This window comes from Phyllobates terribilis, unplaced genomic scaffold (assembly GCF_046119375.1).
Source record: "Phyllobates terribilis strain yellow unplaced genomic scaffold, ASM4611937v1 Scaffold_92__1_contigs__length_6168646, whole genome shotgun sequence".
In the NCBI taxonomy this organism is placed as follows: Eukaryota; Metazoa; Chordata; class Amphibia; order Anura; family Dendrobatidae; genus Phyllobates; species Phyllobates terribilis.
The window spans coordinates 2,908,719-2,931,168 of NW_027362852.1; the positions used below are offsets into that span (position 1 = coordinate 2,908,719).

The 22,450-nt window shown below is 48.3% G+C and overlaps 1 protein-coding gene across 1 annotated transcript in view; it reads right to left on the reverse strand.

Annotated features, from left to right (window-relative positions):
- Positions 1–4,685: 4,685 nt before the first annotated feature.
- Positions 4,686–22,450, reverse strand: part of LOC141197840 (protein kinase C theta type-like) — a 134,418-nt gene continuing 116,653 nt past the window's right edge. Inside the window, exons 2-3 of the mRNA XM_073662910.1 lie at positions 11,997–12,076; positions 4,686–4,808 (exon numbers count right to left, since the gene is read on the reverse strand). Of these exons, the coding sequence (XP_073519011.1) occupies positions 4,748–4,808; positions 11,997–12,076 (141 nt within the window). The 3' untranslated portion in view covers positions 4,686–4,747. The remainder of the gene's footprint in view (positions 4,809–11,996; positions 12,077–22,450) is intronic.

Here is a 22,450-nt window from a genome sequence, read left to right on the forward strand (position 1 = left end):
AAGCAGGCCAGGCTAAGAAAAGTGTGTGGGGGGATGTTCCAAGGAGAAATAGGGGCGGCTGGGGACCATTTATGGACACCCGGCTGCCCCCAGGCGGCTGGGGACCGTGTGTGAACACCCGGCCGCGGGGCGGCTGGGGACCGAGTATGGACACCCGGCAGCCGGGGACTGAGTATGGATTCCAGGCCGCCAATGCTGCCATGACGCGGTGGTCAGATTCTGCCTCCACGTGCCTAAAAAGGCCCAATTTCAAGTGCAAGCAAGCAAGCAGTATGGTATTGCAGCCTGGCGGTGGGTGGGTGGCAGGCTGCACACTTACGCTTGCATTCCAAGAAAACAAAGCAGATGCTAACTTGTATCATCATCATCATGGTCCTCACCTTGTCACTCTCAACTCCCCTGATGGAGAAGCCAGGGCCCACCGGAGGAGTCTGGTTCTCTGGTGGGCTCGTCCAATGCTGCCCTAAAGCAGGCCAGGCTAAGAAAAGTGTGTGGGGGGATGTTCCAAGGAGAAAGAGGGGCGGCTAGGGACCATTTATGGACACCCGGCTGCCCCCAGGTGGCTGGGGACCGAGTATGGACACCCGGCCGCCCCCTGGCGGTTGGGGACCGAGTGTGGACACCCCGCCGCCGGGCGGCTGGGGACTGGATACCAGGCCGCCAACGCTGCCATGACATGGTGGCCAGATTCCGCCTCCACATGCCTAAAAGGCCCAATTTCAAGTGCAAGCAAGCAGTATGGTATTGCAGCCTGGGGGTGGGTGGGTGGGTGGTTGGCTGCATATTTGCGCTTGCATTGCAAGGAATGGGGGAGGTACAATTGAACACTGCCCTGGGACAAGAACTTGCACGGGGATAGTTGCAAGTCTGCATCTTCTGATGCGGCAAGGATGACTTCTGATGGGCACACTTTTAGGCAGTGACCGGGGAGTCAGAGATGCTTCCAGGGGTCTTCCCCATGCTGTCCCCATGTCTTTTCAGCACTGTATGCATGTGTCACACAGCACATGGCCAGATAAGGTTGTAAAATGTTAAAATGACATTTCCCGGTGAATGCATTTGTCACGGTTGAAGCAATACAAAAGTGCAAAAACGCATTAAAAATGCTACTTGTGAACATAGCCCAAGGTGTGGAGGAGTATTTATTTTTTTTGTTATTTATTTTACCTTATACACAAATCTTTACCCTGGAAAGGAACTTCCTTAACATATTTCACAGGAAAGCAGTTTCAGTTTAGTTTTTGAACGTTTTATTGTGAGCCCTTAAAAGTGGCTTAATACCTCTGACCACGTTGTTGGCAGCAGTGACCTGGGGGTCAGAAATGCTTCCTGGGGCGATCCCCATGCTGTCCCCATGTTATTTGAGCACTGTCACTATCGTTTTGGGCACTTGTTAGGCTTTTAAAAGACAGCCGGGGATGCCGCCGCGAAAATGCTCGGGTCTCCCATAGACTAACATTGGGCTCGTGGCTCAGGTCGAGCAACTGAGTATCATGGCGAGCTCGGCCCGAGCTTTGAGCACCCGAGCATTTTAGTGCTCGCTCTTCACTACTAAATACCCTTCATTATTTATTATTTTTGCACTTTGCGATTTACCCATTTACTTCCAGTTACTTGGGTATTTTGCTTGCTGTTGGTTTTTCTTTGTCTAGTGGCCTTGTGTGAACATGCATTTACATTTTGCATGCACATCAATTTATGTTTCAGTTCAGACTTCTAGGTTTTTTCTTTGTAGTTCAGTGTGCTTTAGTACATATTAGGGTGTGGCCACCCTTTGTCTGAGCTGAAATGTTTATTCTGCCTCAGGTCTATGCTTCTACTAGGGGGTCAGTCTCTCTGCCCTTAGCCATATGTACGTCACTTGACAAATGGTAAGGTTTTAATATTAGCATTAGGACTGTCCCATAAGGGTTGCCGTGATGTGGCAGGATAGCTTTTACATTATTTTTATCAAAATTATGTTAACTAAATACCCTTCATTATTTATTATTTTTGCACTTTGCGATTTACCCATTCACTTCCGGTTACTTGGGTATTTTGCTTGTCTTTGGTTTTTCTTTGTCTAGTGGCCTTGTGAGAACATGCATTTACATTTTCCATGCACATCAATTTATGTTTCAGTTCAGACTTCTAGGTTTTTTCTTTATATGCTATATATGCTGTATGTGCGGGAAGGGAGCTTGTCTGTACACTGCTTGCTATGTGTGGGGGAGGGAAGCTGTTGGACAAAGAGGGGTCCTGCAAACATCCAACTAATGGCCCCCCATATATATTACAGGAAGGTAGGTCAAACCTAAGGATTTTTGCTGGAGCAGCCGACCATGTGCTGTGTATGGGGCCATCTCCCCCACACATATAACCACATTCATGTATATGGGGGAGTCGGGATGTGTTGTGTGGACAAGCGTCCGGTCTAAAGCTAACTAGTGTATGGGCACCTGAGACTAAGGCAAGTTATCATCCAGAAAGTCATTCTCCAGCCTGCTGCAAAAATGCCGGATAGAGAAAGGCTTTTATCACCTAAGCCAGATCTCACTGGAGGGGAAGCAAGAAGAAAAAAGGAGAAATGTAAAATAAGACACAAGTCCAGACAGTTGTCATCCAAAACTTTATCTGGTATCGACCAAGAAAATTACAATCAGTAAAAGTATAATCCACATTTAGGAAAAACACAGATGAGCTGCGGGACCATCGCTTCTTCTTCTGGGACTTTTAGGCGGACAGGTTGCTCTGCTGTCGGAGGCCTTTCTTGTGCTTGGACTTCTCCTTCATGTGGATTCTGAAGACTAGGAGGCTCCTGAGGGTCCATCTCTCCTGCCGGCAGCTCAGAATGACTTGGAGATATGTTTCCTTCAGTCCAGGAAAGCAAGAGAGGAAAAAGATGAATGTGATGTAATAACAAGACAAAGCTAAAAAAAAAACATGTATAAAAAATCATGTAACTGCAAACTGCACAAAAATGACCCCAATAACATAAGTGCTGTAGTATTAAAGAACCTGCAAAACGAGTGGTGTGAAAAGACCTGGGACTTGTCAGAAATATGTAATGTTTTGTCTAAAATGACAAAAAAAAAGAAAAGATTCAAGGGATGAGCAGCATTTTATAACAGGTAAAAAATATACAAATTTGTGACAAGTGATCGGTATTAAGTATTGTGGATGATAACCAGACGTTTATTTCAAATGAAGAGTTTAATGAACGTCTTGTATTTGGCCAATTGGAACCTTCCCGGAAATGTCTGCGCCGGTGATAAAATCTACTTACTAATAGAGCTCCCGACTGGACACAAAGAACTGCAGCTCATGGAGGAATGAAGCTTCTTTCCTTCTCAGCCAAGAACTTCTTATATCAGTCCCGTACGGCCTCTATCATGTGCTGATATCTAGCAGAAAGAGAAAAAATCAATTATAAACTAAATAAAATTTATTAAAGAAAAAAAAACCTCCTGCAAACATGAAGCATTTGTAGCAAAGCACAGCCATTATTTACAGGGCACAATTGTTTTACTTTATTCTATATTAGTGGCCGCTCTGTGCAAAAACTTGTGGGAAATTACTGCAGCACTAATATTGTCCGTCCAGAGAGCACCCAAGTATTCCCCAATTTCTGACTCCACCGCCCGATTGCCCCCACAAGCACAATGCTGCACCGCTGTCACCTGCCTGGTACAGGCTCCTTTATAGGGTCCTTTCAGCTGTTATTCACCAAGATGTGAAGTAATCCGAGTACAGGGTTTCCCATGTCTGAGTGCAGGGGTGGAGAGCAGAGAGGATCAGACAGAGACAGGCCCATACACAGACTGCTGGTATATAGAGGACAAATCTCACTGAACAGCAGCCACAAGAAGCTTCTGGATGGGGGCAGTGGGGGTGAGACAGCACTTCAGCAACGTGTTTGGGAGAGAAGGAAGAAAATAAGCAAATGAAGAATATTTATAAAGTTCACAAGTCTGCAATGTGAGGAGGATAATTACATGAAGAAAACCCTCTAGGTGCAGCGTCGGCAACCGGAAAACCGCCCCAAGGTCCACCTGTGTCATCAGCGCCCCCCTGCTGGACCCCTAATCAGTTGTACTGCAGACTCTGATGATTGATAGTGACACTAGGTCAGCTCTTTCCCTATGGCGGCACTAGCTGACCATCCTGTGGATAGGACAGGTGCCGGATCATTCAGTCCTTTCCCTCTTCCCCAACGTGAAGCAAACATCCCTCTGACCAGACAAACATCCCTCTGACCAGACAAACATCCCCCTGACCAGGCAAACATCCCCCTGACCAGGCAAACATTCCCCTGACCAGGCAAACATCCCCCTGACCAGGCAAACATCCCTCTGACCAGGCAAACATACAACCCCTTATTTTCTTTCCCATTTTACTTCCTTTATTAATTTCTCCTCCAACATTACTGACAACTCCAAGTTCAATAGTTTGATAGTCTCATCTCCTGCCTTTGTATGTGGAGGAGGCAATAAACAGCCGTATACATCCTAAACCTGTCACAAGGACTTTCTCTGCAACTCCCTACTCTCAGCTGTCCCCCTGTAACAATCCACCTTTTTCTCTTTCTCGCTCATACATTTCAGACACTTTATTAACTTGTTAATCATATTTCCAAACTTACTGCATTCCACTTCATCTGATCATACATCACCGTTTAAAAGAATCACAATCACTTACTTGTCTGCTGCTGTAATTCTTGGATTGTTTTCTTGCTGTTACTTGGTCTTATTTTGCTTTTTTGCTGTCCTTAAACCACCATCTGCCGCACAGAGTCCACATCTTGTTCCACCGGGTCGCTCTTTTGATCCCTGCAACAACAGACACTATGCGAGTATGACTTCACATGTGACATTTCCAAGTCCCTTTACCATTGTGGTGCCAATGGAGTACCCCTTTTCTCATTATCATGCCCCCGAAGCACCCCATTTCCCGCTAGCATGCCACCGTAGCACACCTTTTCCCGTTAGTATGCCACCGGGCACACCTATTCCCGTTAGCATGCCACCGGAGCACACCTTTACCGTTAGCATGTGACCGGAGCACACCTTTACCGTTAGCATGCCACCGGAGCACACCTTTACCATTAGCATGCCACCGGAGCACGCCACTTTCCCGTTGGCTTGCCACCGGAGCACGCCACTTCCCCGTTGGCTTGCCACCGGAGCACGCCAATTCCCCGTTGGCTTGCCACCGGAGCACGCCACTTCCCCGTTTGGTTGCCACCGGAGCACGCCACTTTCCCGTTTGCTTGCCACCGCAGCACGCCACTTTCCCGTTGGCTTGCCACCGCAGCACGCCACTTTCCCGTTGGCTTGCCACCGGAGCACGCCTCTTTCCCGTTGGCTTGCCACCGGAGCACGCCTCTTTCCCGTTGGCTTGCCACCGGAGCACGCCACTTTCCCGTTGGCTTGCCACCGGAGCACGCCACTTTCCCGTTGGCTGGCCACCGGAGCACGCCACTTTCCCGTTGGCTGGCCACCGGAGCACGCCACTTTCCCGTTGGCTGGCCACCGGAGCACGCCACTTTCCCGTTGGCTTGCCACCGCAGCACGCCACTTTCCCGTTGGCTTGCCACCGGAGCACGCCACTTTCCCGTTGGCTTGCCACCGGAGCACGCCACTTTCCCGTTGGCTTGCCACCGGAGCACGCCACTTTCCCATTGGCTTGCCACCGGAGCACGCCACTTCCCAGTTGGCTTGCCACCGGAGCACGCCACTTCCCAGTTGGCTTGCCACCGGAGCACGCCACGTCCCCGTTGGCTTGCCACCGGAGCACGCCACTTCCCCGTTGGCTTGCCACCGGAGCACGCCACTTTCCCGTTGGCTTGCCACCGGAGCACGCCACAGTCCCGTTGGCTTGCCACCGGAGCACGCCACTTTCCCGTTGGCTTGCCACCGGAGCACGCCACTTCCCCGTTGGCTTGCCACCGGAGCACGCCACTTTCCCGTTGGCTTGCCACCGGAGCACGCCACTTTCCCGTTGGCTTGCCACCGGAGCACGCCACTTTCCCGTTGGCTTGCCACCGGAGCACGCCACTTTCCCGTTGGCTTGCCACCGGAGCACGCCACTTTCCCGTTGGCTTGCCACCGGAGCACGCCACTTTCCCGTTGGCTTGCCACCGGAGCACGCCACTTTCCCGTTGGCTTGCCACCGGAGCACGCCACTTTCCCGTTGGCTTGCCACCGGAGCACGCCACTTCCCCGTTGGCTTGCCACCGGAGCACGCCACTTCCCCGTTGGCTTGCCACCGGAGCACGCCACTTCCCCCTTGGCTTGCCACCGGAGCACGCCACAGTCCCGTTGGCTTGCCACCGGAGCACGCCACAGTCCCGTTGGCTTGCCACCGGAGCACGCCACTTTCCCGTTGGCTTGCCACCGGAGCACGCCACTTTCCCGTTGGCTTGCCACCGGAGCACGCCACTTTCCCGTTGGCTTGCCACCGGAGCACGCCACTTTCCCGTTGGCTTGCCACCGGAGCACGCCACTTTCCCGTTGGCTTGCCACCGGAGCACGCCACTCTCCCGTTGGCTTGCCACCGGAGCACGCCACTTTCCCGTTGGCTTGCCACCGGAGCACGCCACTTTCCCGTTGGCTTGCCACCGGAGCACGCCACAGTCCCGTTGGCTTGCCACCGGAGCACGCCACAATCCCGTTGGCTTGCCACCGGAGCACTCCACAGTCCCGTTGGCTTGCCACCGGAGCACGCCACAGTCCCGTTGGCTTGCCACCGGAGCACGCCACAGTCCCGTTGGCTTGCCACTGGAGCACGCCACTTTCCCGTTGGCTTGCCACCGGAGCACGCCACTTTCCCGTTGGCTTGCCACCGGAGCACGCCACTTTCCCGTTGGCTTGCCACAGGAGCACGCCACTTTCCCGTTGGCTTGCCACCGGAGCACGCCACTTCCCCGTTGGCTTGCCACCGGAGCACGCCACTTTCCCGTTGGCTTTCCACCGGAGCACGCCACTTTCCCGTTGGCTTGCCACCGGAGCACGCCACTTTCCCGTTGGCTTGCCACCGAAGCACGCCACTTTCCCGTTGGCTTGCCACCGGAGCACGCCACTTTCCCGTTGGCTTGCCACCGAAGCACGCCACTTTCCCGTTGGCTTGCCACCGGAGCACACCACTTTCCCGCTTGCTTGCCACCGGAGCACACCATCATCCATTTAATAAAATGGGCCACACTTAGCTTTTTCTTTTATATAATGGGCCCATATAGTTTTTCATTGAATATATTGGGCCCCACATAACCTTACATTTAATATATATAATCGTCTTATCATGTCTGTCTGTCTGTCCTTCTGTCCAGGAAGTCCTGCGTCGCTGATTGGTCCGACCGTGGTCAATCAGCGACGTGGGATTTCAGAAAAAGATGGCGGCCATTAGCGGCTCATCTGCCGCACGGAGGTCAGCGGCGATGAAGTCGGGAGATGACCGGCGCTAGCGGTCAACTTCCGGCTCGCAGCAGAAGTACCCCGACCGGCGGCGCCGCTGACCTCCATGCGGCTACCATCGGGAAATCAGCGGTTAGGGCTGCTGATCTTCCGACGGCAAGTGTGAAGGGAGGATCGGGGAGCGGCGCCACCGGTCGGGATACTTCTGCTGCGAGCAGCCGGTCATCTCCCGGCTGCTCGCAGCGGAAGTACCCGCACAGGCAGCGCCGCTCCCCTGTCCTCACTAATACGATTCGGCGGCCGCGACCAATCAGCGATATTGGCTCCAAATTTAAACACCGCTCTGCACAGAGGTCAGTGGCGATGCAGCCGGTCATCTCCCAGCTGCTCGCAGCAGAAGTACCCCGACCGGCGGCGCCGCTGACCTCCATGCGGCTACCGTCGCTAGATCAGTGGCTAGGGCCGCTTATCTCCCGACGGCAAGTGTGAAGGGAGGACCGGGGAGCGGCGCCGCCGGTTGGGATACTTCTGCTGCGAGCAGCCGGTCATCTCCCGGCTGCTCACAGTGGAAGTACCCGCTCCCCGGTTCTCACTAATACGATTCGCTGATTGGTCGCGGCCGCCGTCCGTGACCAATCACCGGTTTTGGCGCCAAATTTAAACATGCTCTCCGGTCCTCACTAACACGGTTCGCTGATTGGTCGCGGCCGGCCGCATACATATTCTAGAATAACCGATGAGTTAGAATCGGGCCACCATCTACTTTAATATAATGGGTCACAAATTGCCTTCTACTTATTACAAGAGGTCCTGCATAGTCTTCCATTTATTTTAATAGGCCCCATATAACCTTTCAGCATCTGAAACAACGGATACTGAAAGCCTGTGCTAGCATTTCTTCTGCGGTGTTGCTATCAGTGTGTCAAGAGTGGGAGAAGAGGGTTGCATTGACAATCCAACACAATGGGCAGTACTTTGAACACATTTTATAAGTGGTCATAAACTTGTAAAAAATTCATGAAAGAATAAAGTTATGTTAAAACCAAGCACGCCATTGTATTTTCTTATGAAATTCTCAATGAGTTTGATGTGTCACATGACCCTCTTCCCATTGAAAAAAATAAAGTTAGATCCAAAATGGCCGACTTCAAAATGGCCGCCATAGTCACCACCCATCTGGAAAAGTTTCCCCCTCCCATATACTAATGTGTCATAAACAGGAAGTTGACATCACCAACCATTCCCATTTAATTTAGGTGTATCCATATAAATAGCCCACCCTGTATTATTACCATTTTTATTATTGCTGTACATACTGTAGCTTTTCATTTAATTTATTGGGCCCCATATAGGCTTCCATTTAATATAATGGGCCCCACATAGCCTTCCATTTAATTTAATGGGGTCCACATAGCCTTCCATTTAATTTAATGGTGTCCTCATAGCCTTCCATTTAATTTAATGGGGCCCACACATGTTTTTATTTAATATAAAGAGCCCCACATAAGCCCCTAATTAATATAATGGGCCCCACCTTGCTTTCCATATAAAATAATGGGTCCCACATAGCCCTCCCTTTTGTTATCATGAGCCTTACATATCACACCATTTCCCGATGGTCTGCCACCGAAGTACACCATTGGCTGCTGGGGTGCCACTGGAACACACTCTTTACAGTTGGGGTGCCAACAGAGCACACCTTTCACCATTAGCATGCCACCGGAGTACACTTTTTGCCACTGGCATGCCACTGAAGCACACCCTTTACCATTGGAGTACCATCGGGCACACCCTTTACCGTTGGCGTGCCATCGGAGAACTCTATTTCCCGTAGGCCTACCAGAGGGGCCCAATATGTGACCTTTTTTGCTTACCACTGGGGCACCCATCTTGAGCTTTTTAGCTTCCACCGGGGTGCACTCTTTGGCCTTTTAGCTTACCACCGGGGCACCCATCTTGGGCTTTTTAACTGCGACCGGGGTACACTCTGACCATTTTGCTTACCACCGGGGCACTCTTAGGCTTTTTTAGCCTGCTACCGGAGTGCACTTTTTGGCCTTATTGCTTACCACTGGGGCGCACTCTAGGGCTTTTTAGCCTGCCACCAGGGTGCATTCTTTGGCCCCTATTGCTTACCACTGGGGCGCATTCTAGGGCTGCTCAGTCTGCCACCAGGGTCTACTCTTTGGCCTTTTTGCCATTGGTGTGCCACCAGAGCACACCCTATGACGTTGGAGTGCCACCGGAGCACACCCTTTACCTTTGGAGTGCCACCGGAGCACACAATTTGCCATTGGCAAAATTATAATGGACCCCCACATAGAATTCTATAAAGTATAATGGCCCCCACATAGCCCTCTATATAGTATAATGAGCCGCACATTGCCTTCCATGTACTATAATTTAATTTATTGGGCTCCACATAGCTTTTCATTTAATTTATTGAACCCCATATAACCTTCAATTTAATATAATAGGCCGCACTGGACTCCATTTAATATATTGGACCTGACATAGCCTTCCATTTAATAAAATGGGGCCAAAATATCCCTCTATTTAATATAATGGGCACCAAAAAGCCTTCCATGTTTTATATTGGGCACCACATAGCCCTCTATTTAATACAATTGGCCCCACTTAACCTTCCATTTAAAATATTGGGCCCCACATAGCTTTACATTTAATTTACTGGGCTCCATATAGGCTTCCATTTAATATAATGGGCCCCACATAACCCTCCATTTAATATAATGGTCCCCACATTGCCTTCCATTTATTATAATGGAGGCAAGATACATCTCTATTTAATATAATGGACAAAACATAGGCTTCCATTTAATATAATTGGCGCTACATAGCCCTTTATTTGATAAATGTGCCTCACATAGCCCTCCATATAATATTATGGGCTCCGCAACGCTTTCCATTTAATTTAATAGGCCTCACATAGCCCTCAATTTAATACAGAGGGACCCACAAAACCTTCCAGATAACATAGTGGGCCCCAATATAGCTTTCTTTTTAATGTATTGGTCCACACATAGCCCTCTATTAAATATAATGGGCTCCACATAGCCTTCCATTTAATATCATGTGCCCCACATAGAATTTATCATAATTAAATGGGCCCCGCATAGCCTTCCATTAAATATAATGGAACACACAGTCATCCATTTAATATAATGGGCCCCATATAGTCATACATTTATTATAATGGGCCATACGTAGCTCTCTCTTTAATATAATGGGCCCCACATAGCCATCCATTTAATATAATGGGCCCTACGTAGATGTCCCTTTAAGATAACGGGCCCCACATAGCTTTCCCTTTAATATAATGGGCCCCACATAGCTTTCCCTTTAATATAATAGGCCCCACATAGCTTTCTCTTTAATATAATGGGCCCCACATAGCTTTCCCTTTAATATAATGGGCCCACATAGCTTTCTCTTTAATATAATGGGCCCCACATAGCTTTCCCTTTAATATAATTGGCCCCACATAGCTTTCTCTTTAATATAATGGGCCCCACATAGCTTTCCCTTTAATATAATGGGCCCCACATAGCTTTCTCTTTAATATAATGGGCCCCACATAGCTTTCCCTTTAATATAATGGGCACCACATAGATTTTATTATTATATAATGGGCCCCACATAGCTTTCCTTTTAATATAATGGGCCCCACATAGCTTTCCCTTTAATATAATGGGCCCCACATAGCTTTCTCTTTAATATAATGGGCCCCACATAGCTATCCCTTTAATATAATGGGCCCCACATAGCTTTCCCTTTAATATAATGGGCCCCACATAGCTTTCTCTTTAATATAATGGGCCCCACATAGCTTTCTCTTTAATATAATGGGCCCCACATAGCTTTCTCTTTAATATAATGGGCCCCACATAGCTTTCTCTTTAATATAATGGGCCCCACATAGCTTTCTCTTTAATATAATGGGCCCCACATAGCTTTCTCTTTAATATAATGGGCCCCACATAGCTTTCTCTTTAATATAATGGGCCCCACATAGCTTTCTCTTTAATATAATGGGCCCCACATAGCTTTCTCTTTAATATAATGGGCCCCACATAGCTTTCTCTTTAATATAATGGGCCCCACATAGCTTTCCCTTTAATATAATGGGCCCCACATAGCTTTCTCTTTAATATAATGGGCCCCACATAGCTTTCTCTTTAATATAATGGGCCCCACATAGCTTTCCCTTTAATATAATGGGCCCCACATAGCTTTCCCTTTAATATAATGGGCCCCACATAGCTTTATCTTTAATATATTGGGCCCCTCATAGCTTTCCCCTTAATATAATTGGCCCCACATAGCTTTCCCTTTAATATAATTGGCCCCATATAGCTTTATCTTTAATATATTGGGCCCCACATAGCTTTCCCTTTAATATAATGGGCACCACATAGATTTTATTATTATATAATGGGCCCCACATATCCGTCCCTTTAATATTATGGACCCCACATAGATTTGTTATAATATAATGGGCCCCACATAGATTTATTATAATATAATGGGCCCCACCTAACCCTCCAGTTTATACACTGCAGTCGCTCTCTTTCTTCTCTTCTTTACCTAGTCCAGTCTTTCGTGACGACTTCCCGCCATGATTCGTCTTTGCAGTTTGCTGTCCAGGTTTCGGCTGCTCCGCACTCCTGAAAAACAAAAATGTTACAAATATAAGCGACTTAAATAAATAATGCCGCCCACTGTGCCACCAAATGCAAATATGTGCCACACTGTGCCCATGAGTATATCATTCACCGCAATGAAGTCTGCTCCACTGAGAATATAAATCAGTCACTAGCTTGTGCTCCCATTATAAATAGTGTTGAGCGAGCACTAAAATGCTCGGGTGCTCGAAGCTCGGCCCGAGCTCGCCGTGATACTCGAGTGCTCGACCTGAGCAACGAGCCCATGTTAGTCTATGGGAGACCCGAGCATTTTTGCGGCGGCACCCCTGGCAGTCTGTAGAAAGCCTAAAAAGTGCCCAAAATGATAGTGACAGTGCTCAGATGACATGGGGACAGCATGGGGATCGCCCCAGGAAGCATTTATGACCCCCAGGTCACTGTTGTCAACTATGTGTTCAGAGGTATTAAGCCACTTTTACAGGCTCATAAGAAAACGTTCAAAAACGAAAGTGAAACTTTTTTCCTGTGAAATATGTTAAGGAACATCCTTTCCAGGGTAAAGACTTGTGTATAAGGTAAAATAAATAACCAAAAACAAAAATACTCCTCCACACCTTGGGCTACGTTCACAAGTAGCATTTTTTATGCGTTTTTGCACTTTTGTATTGCTTTCAACTGTGACAAATGCATTCACTGGGAAATGTCATTTAAACATTTTACAACCTTATCTGGCCATGTGCTGTGTGACACATGCATACAGTGCTGAAAAGACATGGGAACAGCATGGGGAAGCATCTCTGACTCCCAGGTCACTGCCTAAGTGTGCCCATCAGATGTGATCCTTGCCGCATCAGAAGATGCAGACTTGCAACTATCCCCGTGCAAGTCCTTGTCCCAGGGCAGTGTTCAATTGTACCTCCCCCATTCCTTGCAATGCAAGCGCAAATATGCAGCCAACCACCCACCCCCAGGCTGCAATACCATACTGCTAGCTTGCACTTGAAATGGGGCCTTTTAGTTTTGAGGAGGCCGAAGCTGGCCACTACCTCATGGCTGCTTCGGCAGCGAGGTATCCATACTCAGTCCCCAGCCGCCCGGCGGCCGGGTGTCCACACTCGGTCCCCAGCCGCCCCGCGGCTGGGTGTCCACACCTGGTCCCCAGCCGCCTGGGGGCAGCGGGGTGTCCATAGACAGTCCCCAGCCACCCCGAATTCTCCGCGGAACATCCCCACACACTTTTCTTAGACTGGCCTGCTTTAGGGCAGCATTGGACGAGCCCACTAGAGAACCCGACTCCATCAGGGGAGGTGAGAATGCCAAGGTGAGGAGCATGATGATGATAGAAGTTAGCATCTGCATTGTTTTGTTGGAATGCAAGCATAAGTGTGCAACCTGCCACCAACCCACCCCCAGGCTGCAATACCATACTGCTAGCTTGCGTGCACTTGAAATTGGGCCTTTTAGGCATGTGGAGGCCGAAGCTGGCCACTACCTCATGGCTGCTGCGGCAGCGAGGTATCCATACTCAGTCCCCAGCCGCCCGGCGGCTGGGTGTCCACGCACGGTCCCCAGTCGCCAGGGGGCGGCCGGGTGTCCACACTCGGTCCCCAGCCGCCCCGCGGCCAGGTGTCCATAAACGGTCCCCAGCCGCCCCGATTTCACCGCGGAACATCCCCACACACTTTTCTTAGACTGGCCTGCTTTAGGGCAGCATTGGACGAGCCCACCAGAGAACCCGACTTCTCCGGTGGGCCCCGGCTTCTCTATCAGGGGAGTTGAGAGTGCCAAGGTGAGGAGCATGATGAGGATGATAGAAGTTAGCATCTGCTTTGTTTTCAAGGAATGCAAGCGCATGTATGTAGTAGCGGCTAGGCCTGAGGTGGTCAGCGTTTTGGTGCATATCCTACCTCCTCTGAGGATTGCTGGATGTTTTCCTGCTACTATCCAAGTTCTATGACTCTCGTTAAAACAAAGCTTCAAGTGATAAATGATGGATGAGGTAGTGGCAAAGGAGAAAGAGCAGGAGGAACAGGGACCATTCACATCAATATCAGGCCAGTCAACCACATATGTCTTGTAGGATATGTTTCTGTAATAAAAAGAGCGGTTCGGCTACACAGTTATAGGGCATACAGTGAGTGCAATGCCTACCAAAACTTTTGAGGCACTCCAATGCCCCTTGGAAATGACATGGAGGTCAGAGGGCCTTAACTAAACCTTTTTTTCCATTTATAGCAACTGGGTCTCCTGTGCACTGTTGGCCTAAGCAGTGAATGGAAGGCTTTCCAAAATTATGAGGAACTGCAATGCCTCTTGGAAATGACATGGAGATCAGAGGGCCTTAACTAAACCGTTTTTCCATTTATAGCAACTGGGTCTCCTGTACACTGTTGGCCTAAGCAGTGAATGGAAGGCTTTCCAAAAATTATGAGGACCTGCAATGCCCCTTGAAACAGACGTGGATTACAGCGTACTAAAAACCTTCTACCCATTATTGGGGAGTGTGTTTCCCTTAGTTTTCACCTTTGCATTGAAAAGCAAAAGCTGACTAAAATTAGGAGGAAATGCAATGCCCGTTGGAAGAGTCGTGGAGATTAGAGGTAAGGTAATTAAAAACAACATTTCAATGCCCCTTGGAAGAGCTGTGGAGTTCAGAGTGGCTTAAGAAGACGCTTTTAATGCCCCTTTGAAGAGACGTGGAGGTCACAGTAGCTTAACAAGATGGTTTTAATGCCCCTTACAAGAGCCATACATGACAGCATCTTAAAAACATTATTCCCATTATTGGGGAGTGGGTCTCCCATAGTATTTGCTTATGCCTTCCAAGCAAAAGCTTCCAAAAATTATGAGGAAATGCAATGCCCGTTCGAAGAGTCGTGGAGGTCCCAGTAGCTTAACAAGACGCTTTTAATGCCCCTCAGAAGAGACGTGGATGACAGAGTGGTATAACAAGACGCTTTTAATGCCCCTTACAAGACACGTGGAGGTCAGAGTGGTATAACAAGACGCTTTTAATGCCCCTTACAAGACAACTGGAGGTCAGAGTGGTATAACAAGACGCTTTTAATGCCCCTCAGAAGAGACGTGGAGGTCAGAGTGGTATAACAAGACGGTTTTAATGCCCCTTACAAGAGACGTGGAGGTCAGAGAGGTATAATAAGATGGTTTTAATGCCCCTCAGAAGAGACGTGGAGGTCAGAGTGGTATAACAAGATGGTTTTAATGCCCCTTACAAGAGATGTGGAGGTCAGAGTGGTATAACAAGACTCTTTTAATGGCCCTCAGAAGAGACGCGGAGGTCAGAGTGGTATAGCAAGACGCTTTTAATGCCCCTTACAAGAGACGCTCATTATTCTGGCATTTGGCAAATATTAAAAATTATGGTAATCCTAATTGACCTAAAATGGGAAAGGTTTATTCTGATTTCATGTCAGATATTGAGAAAAACATGCAGATGTGTCTATTTATACAGTGTATGGAAACTTCTGATTTCAACTGTATATATATATATGTATATGTGTATATATTATATACACGGCGAAGCTCACACACCACAACACCCACAGCAGAGGAACGGGCTGCACACACACCTGCTCCTGTCAGTGCTGTGAGCGCCCCTCATATCGCTGCTGGCTCCGCCCCTCATGTCGCTGCTGGCTCCACCCCTCACATCGCTGCTGGCTCCGCCCCTCGTGTCGCTGTTGGCTCCACCCCTCATATCGCTGCTGGCTCCGCCCCTCATGTCGCTGTTGGCTCCGCCCCTCATATCGCTGCTGGCTCCGCCCCTCATGTCGCTGCTGGCTCCGCCCCTCATGTCGCTGCTGGCGCTCCGCCCCTCATATCGCTGCTGGCTCCGCCCCTCACATTGCTGCTGGCTCCGCCCATCAGCCGCTCACAGTCCTCAGCAATATGGAGACATCCGCACTGATCAGAATCCTCGGGGGCGTGGCCTGTCACTGTAGTCACACAAGGGTTGTCATGGAGATCTCAAGGGAAGGCAGGTGGGCGGGGCTTAGAGCAGGAAGTAGACGCCGTGCAGTGTGATTGGCTCCTTACCTTCTGCCAGTAATGGAGCAGATATATGGCTCCTATATAATGGAGGGGGCTCAGGAGGGGTTCTCCACCCTAAAGGTCAGGGGATAAATAATACTGGACATGAGCGAGGGCAGGAGGACATTATTCTATATTGTAAGAAATCTGATTTCTTCTTTCCTCACAGTTTTTCCTGTGCAAGGCCACATGTATTGTGCGATAATCTGTGAATATGGGGGGGATCTGCTCCTCACATCCACATCAATCCCCCCACGTCTGAGCTCTCCCTTACAGGGGTCTTCTGCTCTGCACATTGATGCCGTATCCATGGAGATGACATCATGGCCGGTACATGCGGATCTCCCCGATGGGACCCTCATGTATCTGGAGGACGAGGCGCTGCTGCTCCTCGGGGAGAGGGGGCACAATTCCTGTACACATGATACAGGGGCTTCTGCCATCTCTGGGCTGAGAATAATGCTGGCAGCGCGCAGTCTACATGATGTGAGGATTACAAGTCTGCAGTCACAGAGAGTCACACAGGTGACTGCAGGCCTTCAGCTTCACACCGGACAATCCCTTTAAATACATGTATATTGCTCTAAAAAGACTTTTTACTATTTCTCTTCATGTAACATTTGCTCTGTTCGGCCTTTACCAGCTTTTTGTTTCCCAGCAGCACATTGATGGCTGCAGAATGAGTTAACTTGAGATTCAGTCAGTGAGCTCCTTATGATGTGGAGTTTCCAGCTCTTTTATTTCTGCGATGATTTATGACTGAATCAGAGATCAGCCCAACTTTCATGCTGGTCTGTGAACATAATCAGCACAGAGAAGGTCAGAATGAGCTCACTGATAAATTCTCAGTGAGCTCAATCTGCAACTAGCAATGCAAAGGAAATAAAAAAGCCAAATTGTTTATGAAACGTTATTGAAAAAATATTTGTATGTATATATTTAGCCCAAAATGTCTGAGTGTCCATATCCTTAGTACCAGCACAGCTGAGGATTTGGTACAATCAGGGGCGTACATAGGAATCATGGGGCCCCATAGCAGAAGTTCTAATTGGGCCCCCCCCCGAAAATTTTTTTTTAAAAATGTAAATAATTGTCGGAGTCACAGAAGAGCAGATCTCACAACCTTCCAACCTTTACATAGTAATTTTCCTCCTGCTGAAGTCCTACATCCCTTTTTCATTGCCCATAAAGTGTGGTGCCAACAAAAGTGCCCCCCAAACATGCTATGATACCCCCATGGTGAATTCCTCCATATGCGCAGTATAATGATCCTACTGTACCCGACCTCAACTCCCAGGGTAAAGTATGATCCCCCAACTGCCCCACACCTCTCCACACTCCATAGAGTATAATGCATTGGCCATGGTCCTCCACACAGTATAAGACTCTCGCCATGGTTCTCCACGCAGTATAATGCACTCCCTCGTGGTCCTCCACGCAGTATAATGCACTCCCTCGTGGTCCTCCACGCAGTATAATGCACTCCCACGTGGTCCTCCACACAGTACAATGCACTCCCCCATGGTCCTTCACACAGTACAATGCACTCCCCCATGGTCCTCCACACAGTACAATGCACTCCCCCATGGTCCTCCACTCAGTATAATGCACTCCTCCATGGTCCTGTACGCAGTATAATGCAGTCCCCCATAGGGTAAAATGCAGCCCCACCCCCCACCCGTAGGGTAAAATGCAGCCCCCCCGTAGGGTAAAATGCAGCCCCAGTCCTCCAGTATTATCAGTACACACTGATTTAAAAAATAAATACATACTTACCGCTCCTCGTTCCCCGCTGCTTCAGTCTCTGCAGCTGATCACCTCAGCAGCTGCCAGCTCCACTGTCTGACACAGCGTGGCGCGTCATCATGCCGCTGCGTCAGACGCAGAGGAGGAATGATGGGAGAGGGAGTGTCACATGATGCTCCCTCCTCCAGGTTTTCGTGGGCCCCGGGCGAAAGAGTCTCAGTGGCCCCTTTAACACAGCCAACCATTCATGATGCACAGATACAGCAGAGAAATTATAGATATAGATATAGTACAATGCCAAAAATGTCACTGACTTCTTACATTTCATGAGTGATATCTATTGTAAATTCTACAATAGCTCAGAAACCGGTGAATCCTCACAGCGCACAGTGCAGACCGGACAGTATAGTCCTCCATACAGTGTTATGGCACCACTAAGTCCTCCATACAATATTATGGGCACCACATAGTCCTCCATACAGTATTATGAGCCCCATATAATGCTCCATACAAAATACTGGATCCCATATAATTCACCATAGAGAATACTGCCTGGTCCCCATGTAATGCCATATGCAGGCTGGACCCCATACAGAGGCCCCACAAGCCCGCTGCATCCTCCCCGGGGCCCCCACAAGCCGGCTGCATACCCCCGGGGCCCCCACAAGCCTGCAGCACCCCACCCCAGAGCCCCCACAAGCCTGCAGCATCCCCCCCAGAGACCCCACAAGCCTGCAGCATCCCCCCCAGAGCACCCACAAGCCCGCAGCATTCCCCCCTAGAGCACCCACAAGCCCGCAGAATCCCCCCCAGGGCCCCACAAGCCCACAGCATCCCCTTAGGGCCCCCACAATCCTGCAGCATCCCCCCATGGCCCCCACAAGCCCTGGACCGTTCCTGCATCACCACCAGTAAAGGTATTGAAGTTTACCCTTGTGTGTGTGCCTGTACTTCCTCTGGGACCGTCCTGCCGTCTCCCTCCTGCTTCCACCATCTTTCTACACCTCTACACTGCCCTGAGGCCTGCTCTACCTGTGGGGAGCCGTCCCATCATAGCTGCCCCTAACATCAGCCTCAGTGGACTGTCGCAGCGCTGGTAACCTCTTACCAGAATCCACAGGTGGCGTCACGACAAATTCCCCTATAAGCATTCCCCCCCTTTTGAGTGACCGCCCTGAGCCATGGACCGGGCCAGCCACCGTGATATCCCCCGGCAACCAGAGGCCCGGCTGCCGAGTGCCCCACGGCCCTGGGGGCGAGTCACTATGCACAGTGGTTCATGAATTAATATTCACAGTGACCCTCCATCCTGTGATTAAAAGGGTCCGTACATTTGACACCTCCGTCTGACTCCCACAGTCTCCTCCGCACAGATCGATATTAAGATGGCCACCGCAATGGCATGGGGAGTGCAGCGGTGAGTCCAGAGCGCAGCTCCTCGCTCTAAAATGCCCATCAGAAAGAAGAGGTCAGACATTTATTTTCTATGAGCGCTCTATTATCCTATTTATCAAACATCAGCACTACAAGAATCCGTCCTGAGCCGTGCTGGGATCTTTGAACGTGGGCCCCCGGGAGGATCGGGCCCCTCATGGTGGAGCAGATCACACTCATTATAATCCATCACTGATAGAAGATACATAAACAACAATACAGGATGATTGTAAAACAGTGAGGCAATATTTTATTGAGCCACCAAACACACAATAAACATATCGAACAGTCCCAGCAAATACCTAATATGGTGCAAATTACAGAGTCTCACCCTTCCGCTGACTCGCCGGGATTAAAGCAGCTGCCAATCTGAGGGGCTTATGGGGCTGACTACCCCCACCAATGGCACCCCCACCAAAGAGCACCCACAAAGAGGAGGTAACAACAAGCTTAGAAAGCTGACAGTCCATTGAGGTACGTGGCCAGGAGACCAGAAAGTTCCAACCTGGCTTCTCCGAACATATCCATGGAACTAGGTGATCGGAAGGTCCCGACTTGGCTTTTTCCGAGCATATTCACGAGTTCCAGGTGGCCGGAGTGTCCCAACCTGGCTACTCCAAACATCTCCATGGGACCAGGTGACTGGTGGGTCCCAACCTGGTTTTCCCAGATGTATCCATGGGTTCTGTGGTAGTCAATGGAGCAGATCTGTATTCCTCCAGCCAGGGCTGTGGTCCCTTAAGCTGGCATCCTGTAGAAACCAAATCTGTGTCCCTCTTAATGGATTTATGGTGTTCTGTAGAGCTGTCCCATAGAGTGTTCCTGGCAGTGGTTTTGTAAAAAGACTCCTTTATGTAGTTCACAACTGTCCTTCTTCATGACTTCATCCACAGGTCAAGAGAAAGGGGTGGTGTTACTAATTCCCATTACTGGAGCATCCACAGTTCATCCCCCAATGTTGACTTGCAAACATTGCAAACATTGAAGGATAAACTATAAATTCCGAAACAATGCAAGTCAACAAATTGCATGGACTTATAAAATGGTAATCAACATATTTAGCAAACATCCATTGTTCAAAGAGCCTGCGTCCCTGTATTGTAAAGATAACAGTACAATAAACCAGAAGAGTTGATATAAGAGGTAAATAACCATTTATCAATTAACAAATATCACCTCAACCTACAAGATGAGTCAACATTCAGACTCATGACAAAAGATTATGTGCGTTGACCAACCGAAGAAAGAAACACATAAATTCAATAGTTAATAATTCAGGCAATAGTCTATCATTCTGGGCCTATGGAATTTACATCTGGATAATTACGATTAAATGCTGTGTCGTCACAGGCCCCTTTAGTTTTAGGGACTGGCAGGGGTCCTTTACAGTTGCTCTCCCACTAGTTCATCCTTCTTCCCTTTACTCCATTTCAATAAAATATTTGGAAATATACAAAGTAAAAACTCAAATATAATTTTTTTTCTTACATTAAAACTTGATTTTATTAAAATAAACCCCCAAAAAACAAGAACAAAAAAACTAAACCTGATTAACATCGCAAAGAACAACAACCCAAACAGTACAACGATCACATGATTTATCCGGCACGAAAAACAGCATCAAGAATAAAATAGTAATAATTAATGGCAAAATTGTAGCTTTTGTTCATTTTGTCTCTATACTGCACGATAAACGCTGGAAAGAAAAAATATAAGAACCATTCCTGGGGTTTTGCCATTGAATGCTGGAAAAAATAAAAAAACATCAGCAGAATTGTTTTTTTATTAATCTCACGCAAAAGAAAAATGGAATAAAAATTATAAAAACTTTGTTCCCCAAAATGTTCCCAGTGAATCCTATAGCTGCTCCGCATGGACCCAAACTGGTAAACTAAAAACTCCTGCATGCCCCGTGTGTGTGTATGTATATATATATATATATATACATACACATATATATATACTCCTCTGTACTATATACACGGCAGAGCTCACACACCACAACACGCTCCGCTGCGGCGCCACAAAAAGAGCGGACCTGGCTGCACACACACCTGCTCCTGTCACCTGTATACACGGTTGAAACCAGAAATTTACATACACTATATAAATGTTAGAACCCTCCTGTTTGTTTTTCCATCTTGTGTTTTGCGGTCATGTGACCATCTGCCTTTATATTCCAGCTCCGCCCTTTTGGCTGTGTTGGACTTCAGTGTTGTTTGACTGCTTTGCTAGCCAAGTGCTTCTGTGCCTTTCTCTGTCAGTTCGCTTGGTCCTTCTGGGACCTCTAGTACCTTTTTGTCAGTTTATCTTTTTGTGTTCTGTAACAACTTCTCTGTTTAGGAGATGTCCCATTTTTGTTCCAGTCCTTAGTTCTTTTAGGGACCCCTCTCCTTTATGCTATAGGTCTTCGTTCAGACTAGCCGAGGACTAAGGCGGGTCTGTTCGCTAGGAACAGGCAGCCCGCTACATCGTAGGGATTCAGCTTAGTCTTACTGTAGGGACAGCTTTCTCCCTTCTTTCCTTAGTACTTGTTGCAGATCATAACAATAAAAAGACACATCTGCATGTTTTTCTCAATATCTGACATGAAATCAGAATAAACCTTCCCGTTTTAGGTCAATTAGGATTACCATCATTTTTAAGATTTGCCAAATGCCAGAATAATAAGAGAGAGAGAGAATGTTTTAAAGCATTTTTATTACTTACTGCAAAGTCATAAGTTTACATACACTAATATTGCTATACCTTTAACAAATTCTGGACTGCCCATATGATGATGTCATGTGTTTGGAAACTTCTGATAGCTTTTTTGGCAACATCTCAGTTAATTAGAGACACACCAGTGGATGTATTTTAATGCACACCTGAAACACACTGCTTCTTTGTGTAGCATCATGGGAAAGTCTAAAGAAATCAACCAAGATATCAGGAAGAGAATTGTGGACTTGCACAAGTCTGGCTCATCCTTGGGTACAATTTCAAGATACCTGAAGGTGTCTCGTTAATCTGTACAAACAATTATATGCAAGTACAAACAAGATGGGAATGTCCAGCCATCATACCGCTCAGGAAGGAGACGGGTTCTGTGTCCCAGAGATGAACGTGCTTTGGTCCGATATGTGCATATCAAGGACAAAAGCAAAAGATCTTGTGAAGATGATA